This window comes from Spermophilus citellus (assembly GCF_964194105.1).
Source record: "Spermophilus citellus genome assembly, chromosome: 17".
NCBI lineage: Eukaryota > Metazoa > Chordata > Mammalia > Rodentia > Sciuridae > Spermophilus > Spermophilus citellus.
The window spans coordinates 75,358,156-75,385,794 of record NC_138199.1 but is presented as its reverse complement, the minus strand read 5'-3'; the positions used below and the strand labels follow the sequence as shown (position 1 = coordinate 75,385,794).

General features: G+C 61.1%; 1 protein-coding gene and 1 long non-coding RNA gene across 2 annotated transcripts in view; one reads left to right on the top strand and one right to left on the bottom strand.

Moving 5' to 3' along the window:
• DNAH17 (dynein axonemal heavy chain 17) overlaps window positions 1-27,639 on the top strand; it is a gene marked incomplete at its 5' end in the record, with an annotated part of 102,851 nt that overhangs the window by 23,362 nt on the left and 51,850 nt on the right. The window contains 25 exons of the mRNA XM_081270948.1: window positions 1,601-1,855; window positions 2,893-3,062; window positions 3,592-3,814; window positions 5,052-5,168; window positions 5,282-5,368; window positions 7,259-7,411; window positions 11,750-11,998; window positions 12,540-12,662; window positions 13,260-13,607; window positions 13,704-13,795; window positions 14,045-14,171; window positions 15,108-15,260; window positions 16,642-16,767; window positions 16,948-17,055; window positions 17,823-17,954; window positions 18,151-18,311; window positions 18,742-18,898; window positions 19,682-19,786; window positions 22,356-22,513; window positions 22,935-23,073; window positions 23,222-23,449; window positions 23,838-23,975; window positions 24,899-25,031; window positions 25,585-25,712; window positions 26,537-26,685. Coding sequence (XP_081127074.1) covers window positions 1,601-1,855; window positions 2,893-3,062; window positions 3,592-3,814; window positions 5,052-5,168; window positions 5,282-5,368; window positions 7,259-7,411; window positions 11,750-11,998; window positions 12,540-12,662; window positions 13,260-13,607; window positions 13,704-13,795; window positions 14,045-14,171; window positions 15,108-15,260; window positions 16,642-16,767; window positions 16,948-17,055; window positions 17,823-17,954; window positions 18,151-18,311; window positions 18,742-18,898; window positions 19,682-19,786; window positions 22,356-22,513; window positions 22,935-23,073; window positions 23,222-23,449; window positions 23,838-23,975; window positions 24,899-25,031; window positions 25,585-25,712; window positions 26,537-26,685 — 3,959 coding nt within the window. The remainder of the gene's footprint in view (window positions 1-1,600; window positions 1,856-2,892; window positions 3,063-3,591; window positions 3,815-5,051; window positions 5,169-5,281; window positions 5,369-7,258; window positions 7,412-11,749; window positions 11,999-12,539; window positions 12,663-13,259; window positions 13,608-13,703; window positions 13,796-14,044; window positions 14,172-15,107; window positions 15,261-16,641; window positions 16,768-16,947; window positions 17,056-17,822; window positions 17,955-18,150; window positions 18,312-18,741; window positions 18,899-19,681; window positions 19,787-22,355; window positions 22,514-22,934; window positions 23,074-23,221; window positions 23,450-23,837; window positions 23,976-24,898; window positions 25,032-25,584; window positions 25,713-26,536; window positions 26,686-27,639) is intronic.
• LOC308635983 overlaps window positions 1-27,639 on the bottom strand; it is a 59,777-nt gene that overhangs the window by 3,102 nt on the left and 29,036 nt on the right. The gene's annotated exons all lie outside the window — the stretch shown is intronic.

Below are 27,639 nucleotides of genomic sequence, written 5' to 3'. Positions count from 1 at the left end.
GCCCAGCAACCTGTCCCAGAGTTCAGAATGGCTCGCCACAGTTTGGCACACACAAGACAAGCAAGTGCCCTTGGAGGTGGGGTGCCTGGGGGCTGCCCTCCACCCCCACCCGAGTTTCCCCAGACCAGTAGCCGCTGTGAACAGAGCTAGCCGCCCCCATCCAGGGCTCTTATGGCACCCAAACACAGGATGTCCCAGAGACCCTGGGGACGCCAGGACGGGATGTTGCAGAACTGAAGGGCTCTGTGGTGCCAAGGGTCTCTCAAAGCCTGCCAGCTAGAGGCACAGACAGCCTGAGTCTGACCTGTGCCACACGGTTGGCAGATGGCGGCAGGCCCAGGCACCCACAGCCAGAGGCCCAGGCACCCAGGCCTGGGTGGCGGAGAATCCCAGGGGTGCTTCTGATGGGACAGCCTGGAGGAGTAGGGGTGAGGGCAGACGGGACGGAGCAGGAGACCTTGGAGCTGAGAGCATGGTGGGGTCCAGGCTGCCAGTCTAAAGTCCTAGGGACCTAGGGGACGATGGCCCTGCAGGGGGACTGGTAGGAAGAAGCCTGTCTGTCTGAGGAGTTGGCGCCACCTGGCTGCTGGAGGGAGCTCCCACTGGCCCAGCTGACCAGTGGGGTCCACAGTGCTGGCCAAAGTGTTGGGCTCAGGTTCAGCGGGGGACCAACACAGTCACTGAGAAGCAGCCCCAAGACGGGTGCCCCAAAGCTGAGACATGCACCCTGGGGCCCCCATACCCACCCTGGGGCCCAGCTGGAGCTTCACACCCGAGGACAGACTGAGGACTGGCCCGTGGACTCAGGACAGACCACTCCAGGCTGTGCCTCGGTGGCTGTAGGAACTGCTCCCGGAGGAAGCCTCTCTCCACCAGGGAGGTCGTGACACTGCAGGACACCAGAAGGGACAGAAAATAAAACCTGGTTCACGAACACACACACACCACCTTGGGACTCACTAATCACGTGATCCAAGCGTTCTCTTTTTGCACACCACTTGAGTTGGATCTGTCGCTTAAAACTGAAAAAACTGAAAAGATCCATTCCAGCACAGGCCTCCTGAGCTCTGCTCCAGGCTCCAGGGGTAGACGGCTTTCCACTCCCCACTCTGCTTCTTCGCACCACAGGGCCCTGGCACATGCTGGGTGGTTGCTTGCTCTCTGTCTGCCTGCCATCAGCTCTCCTCCCAACGGTCATTTCTCAGGGGCATTCCCTGACTTCCTCCGCATCACACCTTAGAGCAAGGGTCAGAGCCAGCAGGTGTTGTTTCTGTGCTTCTTTGATGGAAGTCTGTCCCTGCACCTGGACAGCACACCACATGTGGGCCCTCCTTTGCCTCGTGTCCACCCTAGCACAGGGCACACAGAAAGAGCTGAGTAGAATGGAACGAGGGAATTGACGTGGGAGTCATCCCGGTCATGGGGGCAAGTCTCCCAAGAGAACGCGCCGGCGTCACACCCGTCACACCCGTCCCCGGCTGTGGGAGCTGGGCGCCACTGCCCCACCCACAGCTGCTTCCAAGGCAGGGAGGGAGCATCTGTCAGAACCGTGGGCGGGCAGGCGGCTCACCCCACCCCCGCCTCCCCCGCCCGCTTTCAGACGGAACTGGAAGACCAGACGGACCTCATCGAGATGCGGGAGGAGCTGTCCGGCCTGGTCATCAACGCTATGAAGGAGGCGGAGGAGTACCAGGACTCCATGGAGAGGTACTCCTACCTCTGGACGGACGACCTGCAGGAGTTCATGCGGAACTTCCTCATCTTCGGGCGCGTGCCCACGGCGGAGGAGCTGGACACTCGGGCGGACATCACCATGCCCAAGACGCCGCCGGCCCTCACGCAGTTCCAGGAGCAGGTGTGCCCAGGCCGCCGGGGTCCCCCAGTCAAGGACGCCAGGGCTGGGTGTAAAGCCTGGTGTTACCCTTGAAGACGTGGTCTCGCTGTCGTTCAGGTCTGCTGAGGCCCCTAGATCAGGGGACAGTCACCACCAAGAGGGAACTGCGCAGAGGAGGGGTGGGCGTACCACGCAGGCCCCAGGCCCCAGGTGGGGGAGCACGGGTCACGTGGGCAGAAGCCCTGCTGCAATCTGTGGGAAGGACCCGGCAGTCGGCAGGCCCAGGGCTGGCCAGCATGGTCCCCCCACAGGCAGGCCCAGGGCTGGCCAGCATGGTCCCCCCACAGGCAGGCCCAGGGCTGGCCAGCATGGTCCCCCCACAGGCAGGCCCAGGGCTGGCCAGCATGTTCCCCCCACAGGCCCAGGGCTTCGGTGGCTGTCTTGAGTGGCTGGGGCCGCCCTGGGGTGCTGAGGGCAGGGGACAGTGTGCCTATGTGGTGTTGGGCATCAACCCAGGCCTCAGCAAGCGCTCCGCCAGGGCAGGGGTACCCATCCTGAGAGCCAGGCCCTGGGAGAGCCCGGGAATGGCTGCGTGCAGCCCAGCGCCCTCCTGTGTGGGGAGCACGGGAGGCCCCAGAGGTCAGAGCACCAAGAGGCACAAGGTCAGGGACGTGCCCAGCAAGGAGCCCTCCCCGGGCCATCCCAAGGCACAGCGAGGAGACAGCTTGTGAGCAAGTGCCACTTGGTCCTCAGGGGGGTGGCAGCTGTGCGGTTAGAGAGCCCCCAGGGGAACCCGGGGTCCCTCGGAGCCTGTGACCACCTCTGCAGCTCCCGGCCCTTCCTGCTCCAGGTGTATCTGACTCTGTCCCGACAGGCCACCCCCTTCTCCGGGTGACCATGGGGCTAGAAGGCCCCCTGGGGAGAAATCACCTTGTCACCAGGGTCCCCCGTGAGCACGCCAGCCGGGCAGCTGCCCTCTGCAGCCCGACCAGGAGACAGCGCCGGCTCCCAAGGTCAAGGGCGGCCGTCATCTTGATGGCCGGCGGCTGGTTTTCCAGATCGACTCCTACGAGAAGCTGTACGAGGAGGTGTCCAAGTGCGAGAGCGCCAAGGTGTTCCACGGCTGGCTGCAGTGCGACTGCCGCCCCTTCAAACAGGCCCTGCTCAACACCATCAAGCGCTGGAGCCTCATGTTCAAGCGGTACCTGAGCGACTACGTCATCAACAGGTGGGCAGGTGCCTGGCCCGCCCTCTGCTGCCCGCCCTCCGCTGCCCGTCCCGGTGGGGAGGCTGGGAAGGAAGCCAGGACATCCCGGGCGGGCCCTGAGCCACCCAGCAAGGGCAGGTTCCTGCAGGTGGTGTCCCCGCTGTCAACCCCTGTTTATGGAGCACGACAGCGTCCTCGTCAGACGCCAGGGAAACCCTGGGGGGCCCAGAGCCCAGCAGACGCCCAGGAACTGAACTACAGGCAGCAGTCGGGCTGTGACGGGCACGCTGCCCAGAGAGGGTGTCCCACACCAGCCCACCCGGGCGGCCAGCAAAGGCCCCCGAGCTGCGGCCTCCAGCTGGGACTCCCACATCAGCTCCAGCTACGTTGGCAGGGCCTGGGTGACGTCAGGGGACCCAAGGGGGGCAGCAGCCCTCCCTCTCCAGGCAGGGCCTCACCACTGTCCCCTCCTCTGGAGGGCCTCCAGTCCCTGTCGAGTCTGGTGCCCCGGAGCTGGGGGCCTGTCACCGAGGTTCCCCTGGTCCCTCAGCCTCACGGAGCTGGAAGCCTTCATGAAGGTGTCCCAGTTGGGCCTGAAGAAGCTGCTCAAGGAGGGAGACTATGACGGGCTGGTGGAGGTGATGGGGCACCTGATGAAGGTCAAGGAGAGGCAGGCGGTCACCGACGGCATGTTCGAGCCCCTGAAGCAGACCATCGAGCTGCTCAGGACCTACGGGGAGGAGCTGCCCGAGGAGGCCCACCTGAAGCTGCAGGTAGGCGCCCTGTGCCCTCGCCGTGTCCGCCCCAGTGGAGACAGTGACCCAGAGCACCAGGCAGGGGCACTCGGACCCTGGGGAAAGAAGAGGCTTCCTGGAAGTCAAGGCTCTGGGGCGACCTCCAGGATCCAAGGGGTCCCCTCTGACGGTTGTGTTGGGCTGAAAGTGTCCTCGTGTCCCACACCTTCTCCTGACCCTGGGTCCACCATCAAGGAGGTGGGGGGAGACTGAGGTCACAGAGGACCCCTGGAGAGGAGGTGGTCAGGGAGCAGGGACAGAAGCTGCCCTCACACAGCACTTTACAGCCCATGGAGTGGTGGTCAGTTGTCAGCATCAAAGAAGGTGTGGGCAGCCTGGGCCAGGAGCTGGCACTGCCCAGCCTCCTCAGAGGCCACTAAGGACACCAGCCTTCCCAGACCGCCTGTGTCTCTCCTCTCTCTCTTCTCTATGTCCCGTCCACCAGGCACCAACTCTGCCGTGCCGAGGCCTGCTCCCAGGAGCCACAGGGGAAGGACCCTGTAGCCCCGTGGGGTTGGTGGCCAGGGCCACCCTGTGCTGCTGAGAGCCTGCCATGGGCCTGTCAGGTTGGGACCACAAGTGGTGCTCTGCCATCATGTCCTAGGCCCTCTGGGACCTGGTGAATGGGAGCACTTGGTCAGCCCCGCGGGGCTCCTAGGCCACAGGTGGGGCCACTGGATGTGAGGGCGGTGCCTGAGGCCCTGCTGCAGCAGACCCTAAGTCGGTCCCCCCGGGGAAGCAGAGCGGCCCTCCATGTGTAGGCAGAGTTCACAGGCCAGGAATCTGCTTGCTTCCTTTAAAACCTTTTATGGTTATAAGGGCAGCGTTTACCCAGGACAGAGAACAGCCATCCTGGAGGGGTGGGGTCGTGAAGGAGGGCAGCTCCCTGGGTGCCAGGCGGCAGGCGAAAGGGGAGGGGTCAGTCCTACCTTGATGGTGGTGGTCACCCAGATCGCCACCTGGGGCAAGACTGCAGAGGACCACACACCCCCAAACACGCATGCTCACACACGCGCGTGTGCGTGTGATTCCGATAGGAAGGGGGAGGGGAGGGGAGGCTCCGACACCCGGGCAGCAGAGTGCACGGCCCAGCGTCCTGGCTCGCCATTGCCAAGGGTGTCCACGGGGCCGCTTATGCAGCTTCTCATGTGTCAGAGACCATCTCACAACAGCAAGTTTAGAAAAAAGGAAAAGACCCCCTGCCCTCGCCCCGCAGGAGCTGCCCGAGCAGTGGGCCAACACCAAGAAGCTGGCCATCCAGGTGAAGCAGAACGTGGCTCCCCTGCAGGCCAACGAGGTCAGCATCCTGCGGCGCAAGTGCCAGCAATTCGAGGTATGGTGACGGGGTCAGGGCCGCACGGGGGTGGGGGCAGAGTGGCTGTGGCCCCTCAGGGATGCCAGGCTGGGGTGGGCCTGGGCCAGCGCGTCTGCACCGCTCTCCTGCAGATCAAGCAGCAGGAGTTCAGGGAGAAGTTCCGGAGAGAGGCCCCCTTCTCCTTCAGCAGCCCCGAGCCCTACAAGGCCCTCAACAAGGTAGGTGCACGGGGAGCTGGCTGCCGGCCTGGACCAGACCCAGCCCTCCTCCAGCTGGCACTCCTGCACGTCCAGAAAGAGCCTCAGCAGGGCCTGCCTCGGGGCCATGCACGCGAGTGTGCATGCATGTGCATGGGTATGCATGGGTATACGTGTGTGTATGGGTGTGCATGTATGTGTATATGTATGTAGGTATGTGCGCGTGTGGACATGTGTGTGCATGTGTACATGAATGTAGGTGTGTGCGTGTGTACACGATTGTGCATACATGTGCATGTGGACATGCAAACTCGGGCGTGCCCCCCCACAGGCCTCCACGCTGTGTGGCAGTGCCTACAGCTGTGCTTCAGGCCCGTGCCCCAGGCCGTCTCACAGACCTGCTGTCCCTCAGCCTGGCATCACCTTGCTGGTCCCATGTCTGTCCCATGCTGGGCCTCGTCACCTGGGCCTAACACCTTCCATCCCTGACCCCTTCCTCGCTCTGGCCCACCATGTCCAGCCAGATGCCAGGATTCCTACATGTCCCCACTGCATTCCCACTGCCCAAGTCCATGGTCAGTGTCCACAGTAGAAGTTCACAGGTCCATGGGGCTGGCTACCCACTCAGACTGGGGCTCTGTGGGCAAGAGCAGGTCAGGTGCACAGGGCCTGGGGTGCCCCTGAGCAGAGCAGCAACCCTGCCAGTCCCTCTGATCCCAGCCTGGTGCCCAGGGCCCAGACGGCTGCTTCGCTCAGCAGCAACGCGAGCTACAGCAGACACAAACGCCAAGATGTCCAGTGGTCACCTCGCCTCCCCTGCCCTGAGCCCTGCTCTTCTGCTGCCCAGCTCTGAGGCCCATCCTTCCAGAGGGATGGGGCGCTCCCTCCTCCTGGCGTCTGCTCACACTCTTTCCCTCCGACCCCCAGAGCGGTCCATCTGCAGGGCCCAGGCGGAACTCACTGGAGAGATCTGGGGGAGGGGGCACTGACAGCCATGTGATCAAAGCCACGGCCTCCAGTGAGTGACAGGGCAGGCTGGGCCCTGACATGCATGTGCCAGGAAGGCTGTGCAGGTGGTGTGCCCACGTTCAGGAACCAGCTTTGTCCCTACCTGTCCCATGGAGCTGTGCACTGTGCAGATGTGTGGCAGACACACACACACACACACACACACACACACACACACACACACACGATCGTCCCTCAGTACCCAGGGGGATGGGTTCCAGGGCCTGTGGATGCCAGATTCAACAAGGCCAAGTCCCTCGTAGGAACCTGCAGTGTTTGCACAGAACCCACGCACACCCCCGTAAGTCACCTCTAGACTAGTGATCAACCAGATGCGTTGTAAATGCCTTCAAATAGTCGTCACACTGCAGTAGTTAGAGAACTGACCAGGAAAAAGTAAGTCTGGACACGGTCAGTGCATGTCCAGGTTCTCTCTCCTTTTTGCAAATATCTTCAGTCTGCACTTGGTTGAATCCCAGGGTGAAAACCCGCGGGCGTGGAGGCTGGCGAAGACAGTCGGCACTTGGTGCCAGGGCCTGGGGCAGTCTTCCTCCTCCCTGGCCTACCTGGACCTTCTGACTGTCAAAGCCAGCCAGCATCGGTGGCGTCATTTTTGATTAGATAAAAACACAGTATGGAAAGGGGGGCCTGGGAAGTCAGAGGGGACCTCTGAAGAGACCAGGCACCTGCACAGATGGCCTAACGCCCGGGCCAGGCCTGCCGAGGTGGCCCCTTCCCGTACTCCAGAGCAAGGGCCAGGGCTCGGAGCGGAGCACAGTGTCTGCTGGGGCCCTGAGTCCTCGGGGTGGAGGACACAGGTGCGTCAGGACACGGTGGAGGAAAGGGGCAGGAGAGGGGGCTGGCACCAGCCCTGACGGCCCCCGCCGGCCCCTCCCTCCCCAGCAACAAAAGAGCATCGCGGCCATGGAGGACATCATGGAGGCGCTGTGCAAATCCGGGAGTCTGTTTGAGGTCACTGTCCCTGACTACAAGCCGCTCAAAGCCTGCCACAAGGAGGTCCGCCTGCTGAAGGAGCTCTGGGACATGATCATCATGGTGAGTGGCAGAGGAGGCAGGCCCAGGGACACCAAGGGGGGGGGGGGGCTCCACGTGGGGCTGCCCGGCTCCAAGGGGCTGCTCTGGAGCCGGCAGCTGGTCTCCGGGTCCCTGGGTTGGATTGTCCTCCAGGGCACCCAGCTGCTTATGGGTGGGGCGTCCTCTAGCCTCTCTCTACTGCTATGCCTCCTCCTGCCACCTCCTCCTCCCCCTCCCCCCTCCTCCTCTTCCCCCTCCCCCCTTCCTCCTCCCCCCTCCCCCTTCTCCTCCCCCCTTCCCCCTCCCTCCCTCCTCCCTCCTCCTCCTCCTCCTCCTCTCATTCTCCCTCATGTCTCACCTCTTTTTAAAAACGTTGTAAAGGTAAGGAACACTGCATGTCTTGGTCCATTCAAGCTGCAGCGGCCACACACCAGGTGGAATGCTGTGCTCATGCACAACAGTTAGTTCTTCCTGTTCAGAGGCTGGAAAGTCCCAGGTCAGGGCAGATTCAGTGTCTGGTGAGGGTGGCTTCCTGGCCATAGATGGCACACTGTCACTGTGCCTGGCACGGTGCAAGAGGCCAGGTCTCTCAGGAGTCCTTCATCAGGGCACTCATCCCACTCAGGAGGGCTCCACCCTGTGGTTAGTTAGCCCACCCACCATGGTGAGGTCTGAACACTTGAACCTGGGCTTGGGGGGCGGCGGGACACAGACATCCTGATCCTAGCGCGCCAGGTCTATTGCAAAAACCTGTGACTTCCATCTGCGTTCCTGCCAGCTAACGGCGAGGGCCCCCTCCCGTGTGCTCATTGCCGTCTCTGTCCTCTCTGCAGTGAGCTGACATCCGTTTTCCCACTTTCTAATTGGACCTTGTTGTCCTTGTCTTTTACTGTTGAGTTTTGAGAGTTTTTGTTTAATCTAGAAACTGGCCGTGGGTCGGATGTGTGGTTTGCAAAGATTCCTCTCCGTCCTGAGCTCACCTTTTCACCCTCTCAATGGCCTGTCCCAGGGCAGAAGCTTTTAACTGTGACAAAACCTATTTTATCAGCCTTTCCCTTCATGGATTGTGCCTTTGGTGATCAATAGGTTGATTCGTTGCCTCCATCCCAAACACGTTCTCCTGTGACTTCTTCCAAGAAGTTGTCCGTCTTACACTTAGGTTGAAGCCCCAGGTGTAGGTGGACCCTCACAGACTGGCATATGGATGTGTTGGAGCCCCAGGACTGTTGGTGAAAGGCTGTGGGTCCTCCCTCCCCTGAGCTGGCTCGCACCTCTGTCCTGACTCAGCTGGGCATATTGGAGTGGGACTGTTGACGGGGTCTCTGTTCTGTTGTGCTGATCTTCACGCCTGTTCCTCGGCATACCACCCAGGGTTGATCACTGTACCCGTCCAGCCAGGAAGTCCTCCCACTTGACTTTCTCTGCCAAGGCTGTCTAATATTCTAGGAAACTTTGGAATCAGTCCGCTGTGCCGAGCCTTCCCCTCCCTGAACATTGTATGTCTCTCTATTTATGTGGCTCCTGTTTCATTTCTTTAATCTGCATTCTGTGGTTTTGACATAGAGACCCTCTACATGTCCTGTCACGTTGACACCTCAGTGTTCATGTGCTCTTTGAAGGGACTGTGAGTGGCACTGTGTCCTAAGTGTCTGCTCCCTCTTCTTTGATCTGGCCTATGCAAATGGGATGAAGTCTTGTGTTTGTTTTCACCTTGGGAACTTACTGAACTCACTTTGCAGTTCTAGGGGTTTTGGTAGATTCCTTAGGGATTTTCTACATAGACAATAATGTCGTCAGCACCTAGGGACAGTTTGGTTCTCTTTTCCAATTTTCATGGCTTCCTATTTCTTTTTCTTGCCTTTTTGTGGTGTCTGGAACTTCCTGTGCTATGTTGCAGAAGAGTGGTGGGTTCAAACATTCTTGCATAACTCCCAGCCCTAGGGAGAGCACTTTACTATTATGTGTGGCGTTAGCTGTGATTCTTTAAGTCATGAAAGTTCTTCTCTGTCCCTGTTATCTTCAGCGTTCATCATGAATAGGTCCTGCATCTTTTCAAATGTGCTTTCTGTGTCAATTCATGAGGTTGTAGGACTTAGTCTATAGTCTATCTATAGCCAGGCGAGTGCTTCATCTCTAGGTGTCTGTCCCCAGACGTGCCTCAGTCCTCCTAACAGCCCTCAGGGCCACTCCGCCACACAGGAGCGGAGGTGGCATGGGGACTTCTTCCCTACGGGGTTGTATGCGATTTCCTGCGTCCCCAGCCGTCCTTGAGCTCCCCGTATTAAACTCCAGTAAAGTCCCCCACCCTTTTTCTCACCCTCCTCCCCGCTGAGAAGCTGCCTGTCTGCTCTCTGGGTCTCATGCCCCAGAGCGGCCAGGGAAGTGGCCTGCCCTCTCGTGGCATGGGAACCCACCTCAGTGACGTCCTCCCACTGCTTATCTGCCCTGGCACGCCCAGGGGCTCTCAGCTCTCTGATGGGAAGGGAAACCGCAGGGATGCTCCGTCTTGGGAGAACCGGGGAAACGGGCAACTTGTTAAAAACCATAAACAGCCTTTTTCATGTGATGCAGGGGAGCGGGGACTTAGTGCGGCTGGGGAGCGGTGGTATGTGGGGGGAGGAGGCCATGCAGGAGCCTGGAAACCCGCCACTGGAGCGAGTCCAGGTGGGATCTCCTGTGGCAGCTCTGTGGGCTGATGGGCAGCAGGAAGGCCGCGGTGAGGCGAGACTCGGCAGGCGAGGGAGTCGGGCCCTGCTGGAGGCCTCTTAGCCCACGCGTTCTCCGTGTTCTCCGCGTGTGTCTGCGCGTGGGCTTCTGCCATTCTCTCTGCTCTTTGCTCATCTGTTTCCACAAGTATTGGAGCTCTCCTCTCATCCTTCTGATGACCTCTAGAATCAGTCACCAAACCCTCCGCTCCTCCGACAGGCGGCTGGACATGAGACGGGTCAACTCCGCGAACCCCTCAGGGAGACCCCTCTCCTGCTCTGCCTCTTCCTTTCTTTCATTTTTGACAAACACCACAGTCAGCGGTCGCAGGCGCCTCCATTCTCATCATGCAGGAGGGTCCTTGGAGTCAGGGGCTTTGTGGCCATCAAGCCTAAAGAGAGGGTGCGAATCCAGGCCCCTGGACCCTCCTTCACCATTGACTGACCTCGAGCCTCTTCCTCGTGAGCAGCTGCTGCCAGCGAGAAAGGGACACTGCCCTGTCCCATCATGAAGCCCTCCAGCCCAGGGAGAGAGCAGAGGGGCGCTCTCCAGGAGATGACTGTAAATATTAACCAGTTCTCCAGAAATAATGAGCCAGGACGTCGCGGGGTCACAGGATACAGCGCTAGCCTGAACCCGCTGGGAAGGCCGTGACTCCTGGGTGGAGGGAGGGCTGGCACTCGGTGCCTTCAGGGCAAGCATCTTGTAGACAGTCCCAGTTTGGCCTTCAAGGAACATGAATGCGGGGCAAGCCGGGCCTTCCCGCCTCAGGCACCCGTGTCAACAATCTCTAATTCCACTGACTAGTGGTTTCCAGCTTCATAATCAACTTCAACCCACCCCAAGTTTCAGAAGGCAGGGTTCATAATCTTCTGTTAACCCTCTTGGTAGGGCTTTCTTCAGGTGGTTTTACTTATTTTGTTTCATATTGTCAAGAATGAACTTTCTTCTAAGATATTTTCATCAGTCAGTATAGGCTAGGTTACTGTGCAGTAACAAACAGCCCTACAAATCCCTATGTATCAAACAACAAAAGTACATTCTCATTCATGTGAACTCCACACCCTCATTCCAAGCAGCTGTCCCTGGGGCAGCTGTCTGTCAAGGGCCAGCTGGCTCCGAATTCCAGGCTGTGAATCAATGGTGCACTTTGGTGATTGCCAAGGCAGGCAGAGAATGCCAAGCCAAGTATGGCCGATTAAGACCTTCTGCCTTGAAGTTCAGGACGGCTCACATTTCCTGGCCAAGGCAAGTTACGTGGTCCTTCTCAGAAGTAAGAGGAAGCTGGATCACGTTCAGCAGTCGCAAGGCCCCCACACAGGTTTTTGCCAAAATACATTCTAATGACCAACTTTTAAATTTCAGCTTTTATGATACGACTGGGTGGGGGGTTTTTTTTGTTTGTTTGTTTTGTTTTTTTGCATCTAACCACTTTCCCAAACTCTGGTTTTTAGTTCTAAGCTTTCCTTACTGGAGCCTGGGGACGAAGCTCTGTGGCAGATGTAGGGCCCTTGGTTCAATCCCCAGCACTTCAAGACAGGAAAAAAAAAATCTTTGCTGGAATTTGCTCCATAACAGCAAGTGCAGGGAGGTGACGGAGGTGCCCCCTGGGCGTCCCTCCAGAGAGGAACTGAAGCCAGGCTCCCTTTGCAGGTGAACACCTGCATTGACGACTGGAAGACCACCAAGTGGAAAGACATCAACGTGGAGCAGATGGACATCGACTGCAAGAAGTTTGCCAAGGACATAAGGTCTCTGGACAAGGAGATGAAAACCTGGGATGCCTTCGTGGGGCTGGACAACACCGTGAAAAACACCATCACGTCCCTGCGCGCCGTGAGCGAGCTGCAGAACCCCGCCATCCGCGACCGCCACTGGCAGCAGCTCATGCAGGCCACCCAGGTACCACTGTCGCCATGGGGTGGAGGGACGGCCCCTGGCAGCTGGCCTGCTGCAGGACTGGCTGGCCTGAGCTGCTTGGCTCAGGGGTTGGGGACTGATGCTGCTGAGGTCAGCTGTGGGAAGGGCAGCGTCCTGCACTCCTGGGGACCCTGCACTCAGAGCGGCCACACCAGCTTTCGCTCTCTGCTCTCAGCATCTTGAAAGTCAGTGGTTTTCCAACAGCGGGCTCCGCAGGTCTGTTCTGCACTGGGCCCTGCAAGTTTTGCAGCCATCCTCGTGGTAGGATGCATGTCCACAGGGCTCGGGGAGCAGGTGAACAGCTCCCTTAGGGCCCCAGGATCCTCGTCACCCACAAAGACCCTGTTTCCAGACAAGGTCACACTCGGAGTCCTAGGTGCACTCTGCTGTCACATGCTTCCACAGGGAAAGAAGGCGGGGCTTGGCGCCTCGAGGGGCAGAGGGGCCGAGCAAAGTGTGTCCGCTGCGTCCCTCCTGCTGCTGGAGGGCGAGACCCCTGGCGGAGCACGCTGCTTTTCCCTAGGTGAAGTTCAAGATGTCGGAAGAGACGACCCTGGCCGACCTCCTGCAGCTGAACCTGCACAATTATGAGGACGAGGTCCGCAACATCGTGGACAAGGCTGTGAAGGAGTCCGGCATGGAGAAGGTGGGCAGCCACTGCCGCAGCGCCTGTTCTGCCTGGCAGCCTGCGCTGACCCGCTCATGCCAACTCTAGAGGCCTCGGCAGCGAGGGGCGTCCAGGAGCCCTCTCTCACCCGGTCGTGACAGAAATGTCGTAAAATGCCCGTGTGCAGTAGTGTGGGCACGAGGCAGGGAGGACCCTCCACCTGGGCATTCGTCTCCTGCTCTTAAGGAACACAGGGAAGGTCAGCGTGGCCTTGCACCCCCTGCTTTAACGTGTTTTTAAATCAAAATCACCCATGTGCCAGAGGGACATCCCTTGGATGTGGGGTCCTCATACTCACCATGGGTGGCCTCTTGCGCCCAGCCTCCCTCACTCAGCCTCAGGTCCACCTCCTCCTTCCCACCTCAGGCAGAGTGACACCCAGGTGTGAACAGCCCACGTGGCCTCTATCCCTTCATCAGGGGCAGGCGGGGGCCTCTGGGGTGTTCCCTCCCGATGGCGACTGTGAATGGATTGACCACAAACGCCCTGACCTCATGCCGTGGCCTGGGAACCGTGAGTCCTCCCCTAGCCCTGCGTGCCACACACTCAGTGCCCTTTGTCCCGTTCCCCTGAAAGGTGCTGAGAGCCCTGGACAGCACGTGGACCACCATGGAATTCGAGCACGAGCCACACCCGCGCACGGGCACCATGATGCTCAAGGCGGACGAGGTGCTGGTGGAGACGCTGGAGGACAACCAGGTGCAGCTGCAGAACCTGATGATGTCCAAGTACCTGTCGCACTTCCTCAAGGAGGTGACCAGCTGGCAGCAGAAGCTGTCCATGGCAGACTCGGTCATCTCCATCTGGTTTGAGGTCCAAAGGACCTGGAGCCACCTGGAGAGCATCTTCATAGGCTCGGAAGACATCCGGGCCCAGCTCCCAGAGGACTCCCAGCGCTTTGACGACATCGACAAGGAATTCAAGGTGAGCCCAGCCTGCCCGCTCCAGGGCATCCCCAGGAGCCGCTACCTTGGCCAGGCGGGGCCTCCTGACACCTGGGTTGGTCCCTGCTCCTCCCAGGCCTTGATGGAGGACGCAGTGAAGACTCCCAACGTGGTGGAAGCCACCAACAAGCCAGGTCTCTACGATAAACTCGAGGCACTGAAGAAGAGGTGGGTCCCCAGGCGGCCAGACCAGGGGCACTGGGGGCAGAGGCCCGGGTCGGGATGGTGCAGAGCCACGGGCTGTGAGCACCTTCACCAGGGGGAACCCACCGCCATGCGATGGGATGGTGCCCTCCTGTCTGGGCAGGCGGAGGTCGGCCAGCAGGCTGCACGGCTCCAGGATGGGTCCAGCTGCCGTGGCGTGGGCTGGTGGGACCCGACGAGTGGCGCTCACCAGCCTCGTCCCCGCTCCTCTAGCTTGGCCATGTGTGAGAAGGCGTTGGCAGAATACCTGGAGACCAAAAGGCTGGCTTTCCCGCGGTTCTACTTTGTCTCCTCGGCCGACCTGCTGGACATCCTGTCCAACGGCAACGACCCCGTGGAGGTAGGCAGCGCCTAGAGGGGGCCTGAACTCCACCATCCAGGGGGACCACGTCTGGGAGCCCCCCGGGAGGGACTCACCTGTGTGGCTTTGGGCAAGTTGAGCTGCCTCGGGGCCTCCTTCGCCTGTTCTGCAAAGTGGGTGACGGCCGTGGTCCAGAAGGACACTGCTCCTGAAAGACACACCTGCTCACCGGCCATCGCCACCACCCTAATAACCACCGGGAGCCAGGAAGAAGGTCTCCAGGGCTCTGAGAGAGAGGGGGCGTTAACTAGGCGAAAGAAAAGTGACCACAGTTGACCGCAGCCCTGAAGTTTGGGGGCACACACAGGGGGCCCACTGCGCCACTCGGCTTCTCATCGTCCCTGGCAGCTGTTTTCATAGGGTTCCTCCAGGTGGCCATGCCACAGCTAGTTAGCCTTGACCAGGATGGGGGAGTGTGCCCAAGGAAGGGGAGGAGGGAGGGAGAGGGGAGAGAGGGAGGGAGGGGGAGGGGAGGGAGGGAAGGAGGGGAGGGAGAGGAAAGGGAGGGAAGGAGGGGAGGGAGAGGGAGGGGAGGGAGGGAGAGGGAAGGGAGGGAAGGAGGGGAGGGAGAGGGAGGGGAGGGAGGGGGAGGGGAGGGAGGGAAGGAGGGGAGGGAGAGGGAGGGGAGGGAGGGGGAGGGGAGGGAGGGAAGGAGGGGAGGGAGAGGGAGGGGGAGGAAGGAGAGGGAGGGAGGGAGAGGGGAGAGAGGGAGGGAGGGGAAAGGGAGGGAGGGAGGAAGAGAGGGAGAGGGAAGGGAGGGAGGGAGAGGGATGGGAGGGAGAGGGAGGGGAGGGAGGGGGAGGAAGGGGGAGGGGGACGGAGGGGAAGGGGTAGAGACCTTAAAACTGCCCCAGGAGAGTCTGGGCCTGGGGCACCGCCCCTCGGCCCGACCAGTCTAGGTTCCCTCCGCCCCAGGTGAGCCGCCACCTGTCCAAGCTCTTCGACAGCCTGTGTAAGCTCAAGTTCCGACTGGGTGCTGACGAGAAGCCCCTGAAGGTGGGCCTGGGGATGTACAGCAAGGAGGACGAGTATGTGGACTTTGACCATGAGACTGACCTCTCGGGGCAGGTGAGTGACAGCTTCCAAGGTGGGACCTGGAGTGCCGTGTGGCAGCAGGCCCCTGTCACCTCGGAGGAGGGACGCACTGCCCCTCTCCTGCACCCCACCGGAACATGCTCTTGGACTCCTGAGAGTGCCCAGCCCAGCCTTTCCCACTGCCCTGAGAAGAGCCTTGAGGAGAGGGGGCAGGAGAGAGAGGCTGCTCAATGTCACGGGACCTGTGTGTGGCCAAGGGGACCACATCATCGGAATCGCAGGCTTCACACGCCTGCCAAGAGAACTGGCTGCACTGTTTGGTGGACCTGAGCACCTGGGGTCCTCCTCCCCTCCCACCCACGCACCGGCTGGCCCCTTCCCCAGGCTCCCTGCCCAACTACCCATCAAAATCAGAGAGCACCGCAGGGGCACATCAGACCCGGGAGAGAGAACCCAATGAGGTACCCAGGCCTCTGTGCAGGACAGTGTCCTGAAAGAGACAGGAGGTGCTGGGCGGGGCAGGGCGGGGCAGAGATCCACCAATCAGAGCTGGTTCCCGATCCCACAGGCACTTACTCCCCACCAGGACCTGACCCGTACTGACCACTCAACCAGAAAGCCTGCCATGATCCCCTTGGGGACCCTTGCCCACAGCAGCAGTTGGATGAAGGGTTATTTTTTGCTTTCTCTGTTCTGATTTCCTGGTGCCGAAATGGAATCCAGGGCCTCAGGCCTGCAGAGCACCCCCATGGAGCTGCACCCTCAGCCACAGCATTTACCTTTCAAAATACAAATAAGACTTGCCAAAGGCCTTGTGGACGGCATGTCCTGTGGCCCGTCCCTCCTGCCCCCGCATCCCTTGACCAGCAGGCAGCAGCACCAAGGCAAAGCCCCTCGGCTGGCGGGGGACCTCAGCTCTGCTCAGCCCTGAGCAAGCTGAGCCTCGCTCTCTGCCCTGTTCTCTGACTTAGAAACAGTCCGCATGCCCTCCATGCTTAGTGCAGAGAGCTTGCCAGGGTCAGAGTCCGCCGGGCTGCCAGCCAGGGGGTTGAGGTGGGCACTTTTGTGCTCCATAGCCTCCTTGACATTTCCAGCCCAGGACGAGGAGGAGGACAGAGGGCCCTTTCTTTTTGCTTTCCTTGTGTGTGTAACTGGGCTTCACAAGTGTTAGTCAAGTGTATACCACAGAGCTCTGTCCCCAGCCCTTTCCACTTCGAGACAGGTTCTCACTCAGTTGCCGAGGCTGGCCTTGAACTTGGAGTCCTCCTTCCTCAGCCTCCTGAGCCACTGGGTCTAGAGGCACAGGACACTACACCAGCTGCTTTCTGGATTTTTTTTTTTCTTTACACCAAAGCAAATCCTTGGAACTGATGTGCTCAAGGCTCCGTGAGGTCAGTGTGGCTTCTGTCCCCAGGTGGAGGTCTGGCTCAATCGAGTGCTGGACAGAATGTGTGCCACCCTTCGACACGAAATTCCAGAAGCCGTGGTGACCTACGAGGAGAAGCCGAGGGAGCAGTGGATCTTCGATTACCCGGCCCAGGTCCGGGACCCAGCAGGGTGGGCGCGGTGCCGTGGCTCTGCCTAAGGGCTGGGTTTCTCAGGTGCTGAGCCCCTGGGCTGATGGCAGCTCATGGGGAGAGAGCCAGCAGGGGATGGCGTGGTTCCTGATGAACCGCAGGCGCCAGGGCTCACCGCGGGGCCACTGCCCCTGTGCTTCTAGATTGCGCTGACCTGCACCCAGATCTGGTGGACCACCGAGGTGGGCCTGGCGTTCTCGAGGCTGGAGGAGGGCTATGAAAACGCCATCAAAGACTACAACAAGAAGCAGGTGGGCCAGGCTCCGCCCCCAGGGCCACTGTCCCCCAAGGTCACACACAGGGGTCAGAGTGGCCTGCTCCCAGGGTCCCACCTCCGGAGTGCAGGACCCAGTAGCTCCTCTGGAAATCACCAGATACTACCGCAGACTTTTTTTTTTTTTTTAATATTTTTAGTTCTAGATGGACGCAATGATATCTTTATTTTGTTTACTTATATTTACGTGGTGCTGAGGATGGAACCCAGGGCCTCGCACTTGCGAGGTGAGCGCTCTGCCACTGAGCCCCAGCCCAGTCCACGACTTTTTTTTTTTTTTTTTAAGATTCTTGGTTTGGGCTGGGGATGTGGCTCAAGCGGTAGCGCGCTGGCCTGGCAGGCGTGCGGCCTGGGTTCGATCCTCAGCGCCACATACCAACAAAGATGTTGTGTCCGCCGAGAACTAAAAAATAAATATTAAAATTCTCTCTCTCTCTCTCTCTCTCTCTCTCACTCTCTCTCACTCTCTCTTTAAAAAATAAAATTTAAAAAAAAATAAGATTCTTGGTTAGATACTTAGAAACTACAGATGATTTTTAAAATAAAATACAGGGAATTTACCCACAGTCCCATGTCACAGCGATACAACTGTCCACGTTTTCTCCCGGTCTCCTCCTGTTCTGGGTTGCATACAGTGGTATTTATATGCAAAAAAAGAACATACACACTAGCCGGGCTGGGTGGCCCTGCCTGCAGCTGGTGGGCACCACGCGGGTCTCAGGGAAGGTGCCGGTCCCCCTGCAGATCAGCCAGCTGAATGCGCTCATCACGCTGCTCATCGGGAACCTCAGTGCCGGGGACAGGATGAAGGTCATGACCATCTGCACCATTGACGTGCACGCCCGGGACGTGGTGGCCAGGATGATCGTCGCCAAGGCAGGTTCAGCCCTGCCCTGGGCGGCCCAGCCCCTGCCTGGGGTCTCCTCGCCGCCCCAGCCCTCTCGGGGACTCCCCCAGCAGCTCACCAGCAGCACAAGTGCCCACCGGAGCCGGCCGGGGCAGCGAGGGCAAGGGTGGCGTGGGTCTGGAGGGAAATGGCCCGTAGGGTCCGACCGAGGGCTGCTCCCTGCAGGTGGAGAGCTCCCAGGCCTTCACGTGGCAGTCGCAGCTCCGCCACCGCTGGGATGAGGAGAAGAAACACTGCTTCGCCAACATCTGCGACGCCCAGATCCAGTACTCCTACGAGTACCTGGGCAACACGCCGCGGCTGGTCATCACCCCCCTCACAGACAGGTGAGTGCCCGCGGCCACCACCCTGCCCCTCGCTCGGCCACTCGTCTGCTCCTCACTGCTCGGCTTGAGTCAGGCAGACCCACCAGCTGCCAGGTGCTGTGGCTCTGCACCCTTGGTGTGTGGCTTTGGGGGAGTCACCTGGCCTCTCTGAGGGCCTGCAAGGTGGGTGCTGTGTTCCGTGAGTCCTTGTGAGTTTGTCACTGGGACCAGAAGCTGCTTGGCGTAAACCCCGTTCGACTGTGGTGTCCGCAGGGCGCTCCCCAGATCTGCAGGAGGGCCCGGCACCTCTGCTCCATGAGGCCCTTCCTGTCCACTCCCTTTCATCCCCCGGGGGCTGAGCAGGTGCTGCTGTCACTCAGCTGGCTGAAACCACACACCAGGTGAGACAGGACAGCAGGGTCACCCAAGGAGGGGACGGGGTCTTCGGCAGGTGCTACATCACACTGACCCAGTCTCTGCATCTGATCATGGGTGGAGCCCCCGCGGGCCCTGCAGGCACCGGCAAGACAGAAACGACCAAGGACCTGGGCCGAGCGCTGGGCACCATGGTGTACGTCTTCAACTGCTCCGAGCAGATGGACTACAAGGTGGGCAGCCGGGGCCACGGGTGCCCAACTAGGGCCGAGGAAGGGCTCCTGGTCCCAGGCCGCCCCCCAGGCAGCTCTGAGGGTCCCAGCAGCTGTGAGGACTGAGGATGAGGCTCCTAGGGGCCCCGGGGGGCCCGTGTGCTACAGCGTCCCCTGTGTGGCCTGTTGGAAGAGGGTCCCGGAGCTGACAAACCCCATGTCCTGCCCCTGTACGCAGACGCAGCCTTAACAGAGGTTAGAGGCTGCCAGAGGAGCAGCCCGTTCTTGGTGCGCAGCGCAGGATGCTGGGTGGAAGCAGGGGCCAGCTGGGCAGGGCCATAGGTCATGGACACTGCAGGGTCTCATCAGAGCTCAAAGGGCCAAACAGGAGAAGGGGGCCTCAGTTTTTGCCCAGCCACAGCAGCCTCTTGCAAGAGGAGGTGGGCAGTGGTCAGAGCCCGACCACTGGGAGTCACTCTCCAGAGGCTGAGGAGTCCACTGGCCCTGCTGACCATCAAGGCGGTCACCAGCCTCCCAGGTTCTAGAGAAGTGACCCCTCCTTTGCGTGCAGTGAAGGAAGGTGGGGACAAGGGGCAACGCAGAGCGGAATCGCAGAACCAGTCGGCCGTCCTTCTGGGGAGGGACGCCCTCTCGGGGGGCCGGGGTGCAGGATGTCCCTGTGGCTCCCAGCCCTCTGCCCGTGAGCCTGTTGTGGGGAGTGGCCTTCCAGAGGCCCCAGGCTGAGCCTGGCCCCGTGTGGTGGTGGCGGGGCCTGCAGCCCTCTGCCTCTTGCCGCCCTTCTAGTCCTGTGGGAACATCTACAAGGGCCTGGCCCAGACCGGAGCCTGGGGCTGCTTCGATGAGTTCAACCGGATCTCGGTGGAAGTCCTGTCCGTGATCGCGGTGCAGGTAGGCCCTGCCCCAGCTCTGCTCGGGTGGGTAGCTGGCCGCTCTGGCAGCTGGGGCCGTCTCAGCCACCAGAGGGACCCTCCTGCCGATGTGCATCACTCCAGGCGGGGGTGGCAAGATGCCCAAGGCCACCCTGGGCCCCTGACCCACAGCCCGCCTAGGCGTGCGGAGATGGACATAGCAAACAGACCTGGCCTAGAGGACCAAGAACATGCAGGGGTCTTCACTTGGGGGGGGGGGTACTGGAAGAGGAAGCTACCAGGAATCTAGCTTTACAGTTCTTAACTGGCTGGTGATTCTGCACTCGGGCAGCAGTTGAGGCCAGGACGGTCCCCGTCCCGCCTGCCACATGGGCAGGTTACAGCCAGAGGAAAGGAAGGGAGGTGGAGGCGCTGGATTGGTCACAGCTGGCACCCGCTGACAGTTGACTGAGGGTGACTGGCTGAGACTCTGCTTCCTGTCACGGGAGTAGGTCACAGTGGTCACGCATCATGTTAAGGTTCTCTGCTCTCTGTGTCTATGCAGGGAGACACCTTGGAGCCAAACTTAAAATGCACATGGAGGCAGCCGTGGGCCAACAGCTCAATCTAACGGGAGAGGAACAAAGGGTTTCGTGCAGGCATTAGGAGCTGGGCTTGGAAGGGTGCATAGGAGTTTCTTAGTTAGTCAAGTGTGCTGAGAGCTTATCAGGGAAGGAAGAGGAGGAGGGAGGGAGGGAGGGAATGTGCCCCTGTGTTTTGGGAACGCCCTGGGAAAGCACAGGAAGAAAGTGCAGAGCCTGAGGCAGAAAGCAGGGTCCTCGGATCAGGGTGATGCCAGAGACCAGAACTTCCGGCCGGTGAAATGAAGCCGGGCCCAGGACCAGGAACACACAGGCGAGCTTCGATGGGGGTTCACTGCAGGGGGAGTCCCAGGATGGGAGACCAGGCTGCTCCCTCAATGGGGAGGGCCAGCCTTTCCCGGGTGGCTGGGTGGCTGGGTGGCTGGGGTCTGGGTGATGGCCCTGGGCCTCAGGGGTCTCCGGAGGGCGTGACTGCAGGTTTAGGGCAGTGACTGGGGACCTCTAGCTCTCTCCAGGCACCTGGACGAGGACATGGCGCTTTTCCCTTGGTGTCCTTGGTGCTGAGGGGCGAGGTGGGTTGGGAGAACCCAGGGCGACGGTCGCATCACCAGTCTGTAAAGTGGCCCTCCTCAGGTGGGGCGCCTGCCTGCGCAGAGCCGAGTGGGAAGGCAGAGGAGCCGCCTCGCCCGCCTGAGAACCCGGGTGGGCGGGCAGGCCCAGGTGAGGAGCACTCGTCAGCAGGGCTGGCCCCTCGAAGGCCCCGGCACAATGGGGCTCAGGCTCCTGCCGTGTTTGTGGCTCTTTAGTGACTAACAGTCTTGAGTGAAGGCCGCGGGAGTGCGTCGGCCTTGGTCCCTGAGGTGGCCCCAGCTGCCTGGGCCAGCTCCCAAGTGTGGAGGAAAGTTCCGGACCACAGGCATTATAAACAGAAGCCCCAGCGGTCCTGAGGCTGTGGATGCAAGAGCCACTGCGCCCTCCCTCGGAGGCCACCTGAGGCCAGCCCCAGCCCCAGGATCCACGCTGAGATTCCAAAAGGAGGGGGAAGCAAGGAGGGCGCTGAGACCCCTCCCCACACCCCAGCAAAAGAGGGCCGGGCCGCTCGGGGCTCGTACTCAGGGCAGTGAACCCCAGCTCTCTGCACAGGGGCCATTTAAAGTCTTTGCACCCCGTCTCCTAATCTGTAGGAGCTGATGACGTGGGTTTGCCCGTGGGATTGGAGCGAACGCAGGCAGAGGCTCCCTCCTCCCCGCTCCTGTGTCCACGCTGACTTGCCCAGCCCTGAGGCTGGAGGCCATCCGGCAGAGAACAGGGGCAGCAGAGACCTGACCCTTGGCACGGTTGGCCACCTCCTTGGGGACCCTCCCCTGGCCCCCGGGGCATTGAGCAGTGTTCCTGCCCCTCGCCCAAGTTGGCAAACCCCAGAATATTTAGGCAGAGTCTGATTGAGGTACTGAGTGTTTGGAGGCACAAACAGAAGCAGGAACAAGAACAGAACGGCAGGAGGGGCATGGTGCTGGGCCAGGTGTTCCCAGACCTGAGACCACTGTGCGGACCGCAGGGACAAGGCCCCAGTGCCCCTGGCTGGCAAAGGCTCTCTCTGCTCTGGGGTGAGCGAGGCTTCAGCCATGGGTGTTGGGTGCCCTCCAGTGGTGACTTGGAGGTTTGCAGCCACCTTCTCCAGTTTCTGCAAAAATCCAAACGCAGACCAGATCCCTGGAGTTCTGGATTTAACCGGGTCAACGGCAGCAGACGGTCTCAGAGGCTCTGTGACACAGAGGGGGTGGCCACTGAAGGACCTCCCAAGGGAACAGATTCAAGAAGGGCTGGGGCTGGAACAGAACTTGGCAAGGGCTGGGAGCAAGCTGCCGACCACAGCAACCTGGACGCCCCGGGGAACTTTGCTGAGCCACAGGAGCTGCCTCAGGTCACAGGCTGCATGACACTTCTCCAAGTGACAGGCAAATTAGGGCACTGCCATGCTGACGTGTCTGTGCACCAACCATTTAGGTAAAATGTGTCCAGGATGCAATTCGGGCCAAGAAAAAGACGTTTAACTTCCTGGGAGAGATGATAAGATTGATCCCCTCGGTCGGTATCTTCATCACCATGAACCCCGGGTACGCGGGACGCACAGAGCTGCCCGAGAACCTGAAGGCCCTGTTCAGGTGTGTGACCCTGGGGAAAGGTGAGCAGCGTCCCAGGGCTGAGGAGGCAGTGGAGGAGGAGCAGGGCTGAGCTGGGGACGAGGCGGTGGGGACTGCAGGTCGGGGACTGGCAGGCAGACAGTGGGAAAGGCCTCTTCCAAAGCTGTGGGTCCTGCCGAGGCAGGAGGTCCCAGGGGAGATACCTGCCCATCCATGGGAGGAAGCCGGAGAGTGGGTGGTGAGGGCCTGGGGCATCGGGCGAGGACAGAGGACAGGGCAGGGAGGAGAGGTGGGTAGGGTGGGGCTGGGATCTGCTCCTCACCAGAAGGTGACCAGCACAGTGGGCCCCCTGGAAGGGGAGGTGGGCTCTGCCAGGGGAAGGGGCAGGTGGGGGCAGGAGTTGGGTGGGAGGAGAAGCCCAAAGCCCACGCCATCCCCCCAGGCCCTGCGCCATGGTGGTCCCCGACTTTGAGCTGATCTGTGAGATCATGCTGGTGGCCGAGGGCTTCCTGGAGGCCCGCCTGCTGGCCAGGAAGTTCATCACACTCTACACCCTGTGCAAAGAGCTGCTCTCCAAGCAGGTGTGTGCCCCGGGAGGGTTCCACGTGTCCCAGGGCCACACTGGCCTCCATCCCCGCCCTGCCCACCACACTGGCCCCAGAGCCACCTTGAGCCTGGCAGCACCCGCTGGCCAGGTGGGGGCACATTCTCAGCCACCTGCCCCCACAGGACCACTACGACTGGGGCTTGCGAGCCATCAAGTCTGTGCTGGTGGTGGCCGGCTCCCTGAAGAGGGGGGACCCTGCCCGGGCAGAAGACCAGGTGCTCATGAGGGCGCTGAGGGACTTCAACATCCCCAAGATTGTGACCGACGACCTTCCCGTGTTCATGGGGCTGATCGGGGACCTCTTCCCGGCTCTGGACGTGCCTCGGAAGCGAGACCTGAACTTTGAGAAGGTAGGTGGGCCCTCCTGGGCCCTCCTGTCCTGGAGAGCCGCCTGGACAAGCCCTTCTCCTGCTGTATGCTGGCCGGCAGATCCCTGGCAAAGACAGCCCCGGTGGGGGGGTGGCCAGAATGTCTCCCATGCCTCCCTGGGTGGCCCCCTGGCCCCTCTTGCCCTGCAGGCCCCACCTTTTTCAGTGCCCAGGTCCCAGGGGGAGCGGGGTGGGGTTCAGGCAGTGTGCTGGGTTTTGGGCAGTGTGGTGGGGTTCGGGCTGTGTGGGGTGGGGTTCCGGCCGAGGGGGCTCTCGGCAGCCTCAACGGCAGAGCTGGCGAACACATCCGCGGTGGGGGTCGGGCACTCCTCTGGTGTCTCTTGGCCGCTGAGCCCGCTCTCTGCCCCAGATCATCAAGCAGAGTGTGGTGGAGCTCCGGCTGCAGGCCGAGGACAGCTTTGTGCTGAAGGTGGTGCAGCTGGAGGAGCTGCTACAAGTCCGGCACTCGGTGTTCGTCATCGGGAACGCGGGCAGCGGCAAGTCCCAGGTCTGTCCCTGTGGCCTACAGGGACACAGCCAGCACACCGGGGAGGGCTGGGCCCAAGGGTCAGGGACCCCGCCTCGTGCATTGTGGTGTCCTGGCCCCAAAGGCAAGGGGCCTGCGCCAGGAAGGAGAAGGGCACAGTCACGGCCCTGGTCCCAGAGGACCTGCCCCTCCCGGCTGACTCCAGTCACCTGCCCCCCGGCAGCCCCACCCCACCCCCTGTTCCTTGCCCAGGCAAGGGGGAGGGTGACATTACCAATGTCGGTGACCCTGGAAGTCCTACCCAGGCCGGTAGTCAGCGGGGTGTCCACAGGATGAACTGTGTGCGGCTATCAAACTCATTTCTAGGGCTGGGATGTGATAAAGCACCGGCCTAAGCATGCACAGGCCCTGGGTTCAGTCCCCAGCGTCGCAAAAATAAAAATGAATTTAAAAGTCATTTCCAAAGACTGATGACATGGGGGGACCTCAGGGCAAGTTGCTTTTTAAAAGGCAGAAACTGTTTCCTGAGCGGGGCCTGCACCTACAGGGACGCACAGGGGAGGCCCTCAGAGGGCCTCGGAGTCTCCTTTCTGGGCCCAAGGGGGTGGGTGGTCTCCTCCCTGGAGGCTGCTTGTTCTGCTGTGCTTCCCCGTGAGCATGCACTGCTCGCAGAAGGAAGAGGAAATGAAGTGGGTTTTTCTGGACCTGAGCAGGGTCCGAGGGTCCGAGAGCTCTCGCGGTCTGCACCCGTGAACAGGCCACCTCCACCCCAGCCGTTGTCTGGGCTGCTGACTCACCCGCACCCCACTCCAGAGCAATCCAGGAGCAGCGAGGGGCTGGCTCCCCACTGGTCCCAGGAAGGCTGCCCTGCACAGGCTGCGTGTATCCCCGATGAGGGCGCAGTGGGTGTCGAGTCACACCTGAGTGACGTCTGCCCTTGCCAGGTCCTCAAGTCCCTCAACAAAACCTACCAGAACCTGAAGAGGAAGCCGGTGGCTGTGGACCTGGACCCCAAGGCCGTCACCTGTGACGAGCTCTTTGGCATCATCAACCCAGCGACCAGGGAATGGAAAGACGGTAACTAACGGGAGCTGTGGCCTCAGGAGCGGGCGGTGGGAAGCTCGGCCTGGTGGCCCTGGTCCTCTGGGCTGGTCACCAGGCTCAGTGCCATTCACAGAGACTCTGCCTGGAGAGGGCCCTCAGCAGGCTCGTGCCCAGTGGGATGATTCCCACCCTCGGAGCAGGGAAAGAGCCTGGGAGGACAGTGGACCACCACCAGGCGGGGAGGGAGCTGCAGGAAGAGAACCCGAGGCCGGACAGGCAGGCTGTTTGGTGGCCATGCCTCTGTCCCTGGGCTCTGGGAAAGAAGCTCCTCCCTAGGCTTCCCAGGCTGGGAGCCACTCCGCCTGGCGTCCTCCCCACCTCCGCCTCCCGCCCACTCTGCCCCTCGGGTGCTGCCCACACCTCTACAGTGACAGGGCTGTGACCATCTGGGGCTCTGTACCCCGTCCCCACAAGCCCTCCCAATCCCAGCAGGTTGGAGGGAGCACAGCGGGACCTGGGGTGGGGAGGGCAGACAGGAGGCCACCTGGGGCAGGGGACGGGGAGTGAGCCAGCCACCTCCTCGCAGGCCTGTTCTCCACCATCATGCGGGACCTGGCCAACATCACTCATGACGGCCCCAAGTGGATCGTCCTGGATGGGGACATAGACCCCATGTGGATTGAGTCTCTCAACACGGTCATGGATGACAACAAGGTGAACTGTCCCCAGGCCACCTGAGGGGGGGCCATGAGGGCAGCCAGCCATGCACACTGAGCACTGCCCAAGGCTGAGACCCAGAATGGGCACAAACGTCACGAGGGGCAGAGGCCACCTAGTCACTGCACAGACATTGGACGCAGTTCCACACGCCCCTTGTCCTCAAATGTCTTAGCGGCAATGAGGTCAGGGACAGTCCTCCAGCTCGTGCCTGGCAGCACATGGAAAGGACAGCCGAAGCCTGGGAGGAGAAGTGGTTTTCAGAGTTATCTGAAGCAGTTTAAGGTGCCCCTCAGCCAGGCACAGTAGCACACACCTGTGACCCCAGCAGCTCAGGAGGCTGAGGCAGGAGGATCATGGTTCAAGGCCAGCCTCAGCAGCTTAGCAAGGCCTTAAGCAACTAAGCCAGACCCTGTCTCTAAACACAAAAAGGGCTGGGGGTGCAGCTAAGTGGAAAGGTGTTTGCCTAGCTGGCACGAGACCCTGGGTTCCATGTCAGCACCACACACACATACACACACACACACACACACACACACACACAGAGGAAGGAAATGATTCTCACCGGGTGGAGGGAATGCAAGAACTTCCAGGATCGCAAGGGCCACAGTTCTGGACATTTCTACTCCTGTGTCTAGAGCTGCCCAGGGGGTCCTCGTGCCAGGCGGGGAGAGGGATGTGGAGGCAAGGCAGGGCTAGAGGGCGGGGAGACCCGGGTGCAGGGTGGGCGGGCATGGGTCCCCACGGCTCCTCGCCCGCTGGACCCAGTAGGGATGACACGCAGCTGTGCTGACCCCAGGCGGGCTCCCATTTCCTTCCAGATCCTCACCCTGGCCAGCAACGAGCGAATCCCCTTGAACCGCACCATGAGGCTGGTGTTTGAGATCAGCCACCTGAGGACGGCCACCCCGGCCACCGTCTCCAGAGCCGGCATCCTCTACATCAACCCCGCGGACCTGGGGTGGAACCCGTGAGTGGGGCTGGCTGTCCCACCCCCTGTGCAGAGCCAGGGGAGGCGGCCAGCTGTCAGAGTAGCCCACCTGCCCCCACCCCGTCCGTCCAGGGGACAGTGGTCATGTCACTGTCCCCACCCCGTCCGTCCATGGGACAGTGGTCATGTCGCTGTCCCCACCCCGTCCGTCCAGGGGACAGTGGTCATGTCGCTGTCCCCACCCCGTCCGTCCAGGGGACAGAGGTCGTGTCACTGTCCCCACCCCGTCCGTCCATGGGACAGTAGTCATGTCGCTGTCCCCACCCCGTCCGTCCATGGGACAGAGGTCATGTCACTGTCCCCACCCCGTCCGTCCAGGGGACAGAGGTCATGTCGCTGTCCCCACCCCGTCCGTCCAGGGGACAGAGGTCATGTCGCTGTCCCCACCCCGTCCGTCCATGGGACAGAGGTCATGTCACTGTCCCCACCCCGTCCGTCCAGGGGACAGAGGTCATGTCACTGTCCCCACCCCGTCCGTCCAGGAGACAGTGGTCATGTCACTGTCCCCACCCCGTCCGTCCATGGGACAGTGGTCATGTCACTGTCCCCACCCCGTCTGTCCATGGGACAGTGGTCATGTCACTCTCCCCACCCCGTCCGTCCATGGGACAGTGGTCATGTCACTGTCCCCACCCCGTCCGTCCATGGGACAGAGGTCATGTCACTGTCCCCACCCCGTCCGTCCAGGGAACAGAGGTCATGTCACTGTCCCCACCCCGTCCGTCCATGGGACAGTGGTCATGTCACTGTCCCCACCCCGTCCGTCCAGGGAACAGAGGTCATGTCGCTGTCCCCACCCCGTCCGTCCAGGGGACAGTGGTCATGTCGCTGTCCCCACCCCGTCCGTCCAGGGGACAGAGGTCATGTCGCTGTCCCCACCCCGTCCGTCCAGGGGACAGAGGTCATGTCGCTGTCCCCACCCCGTCCGTCCAG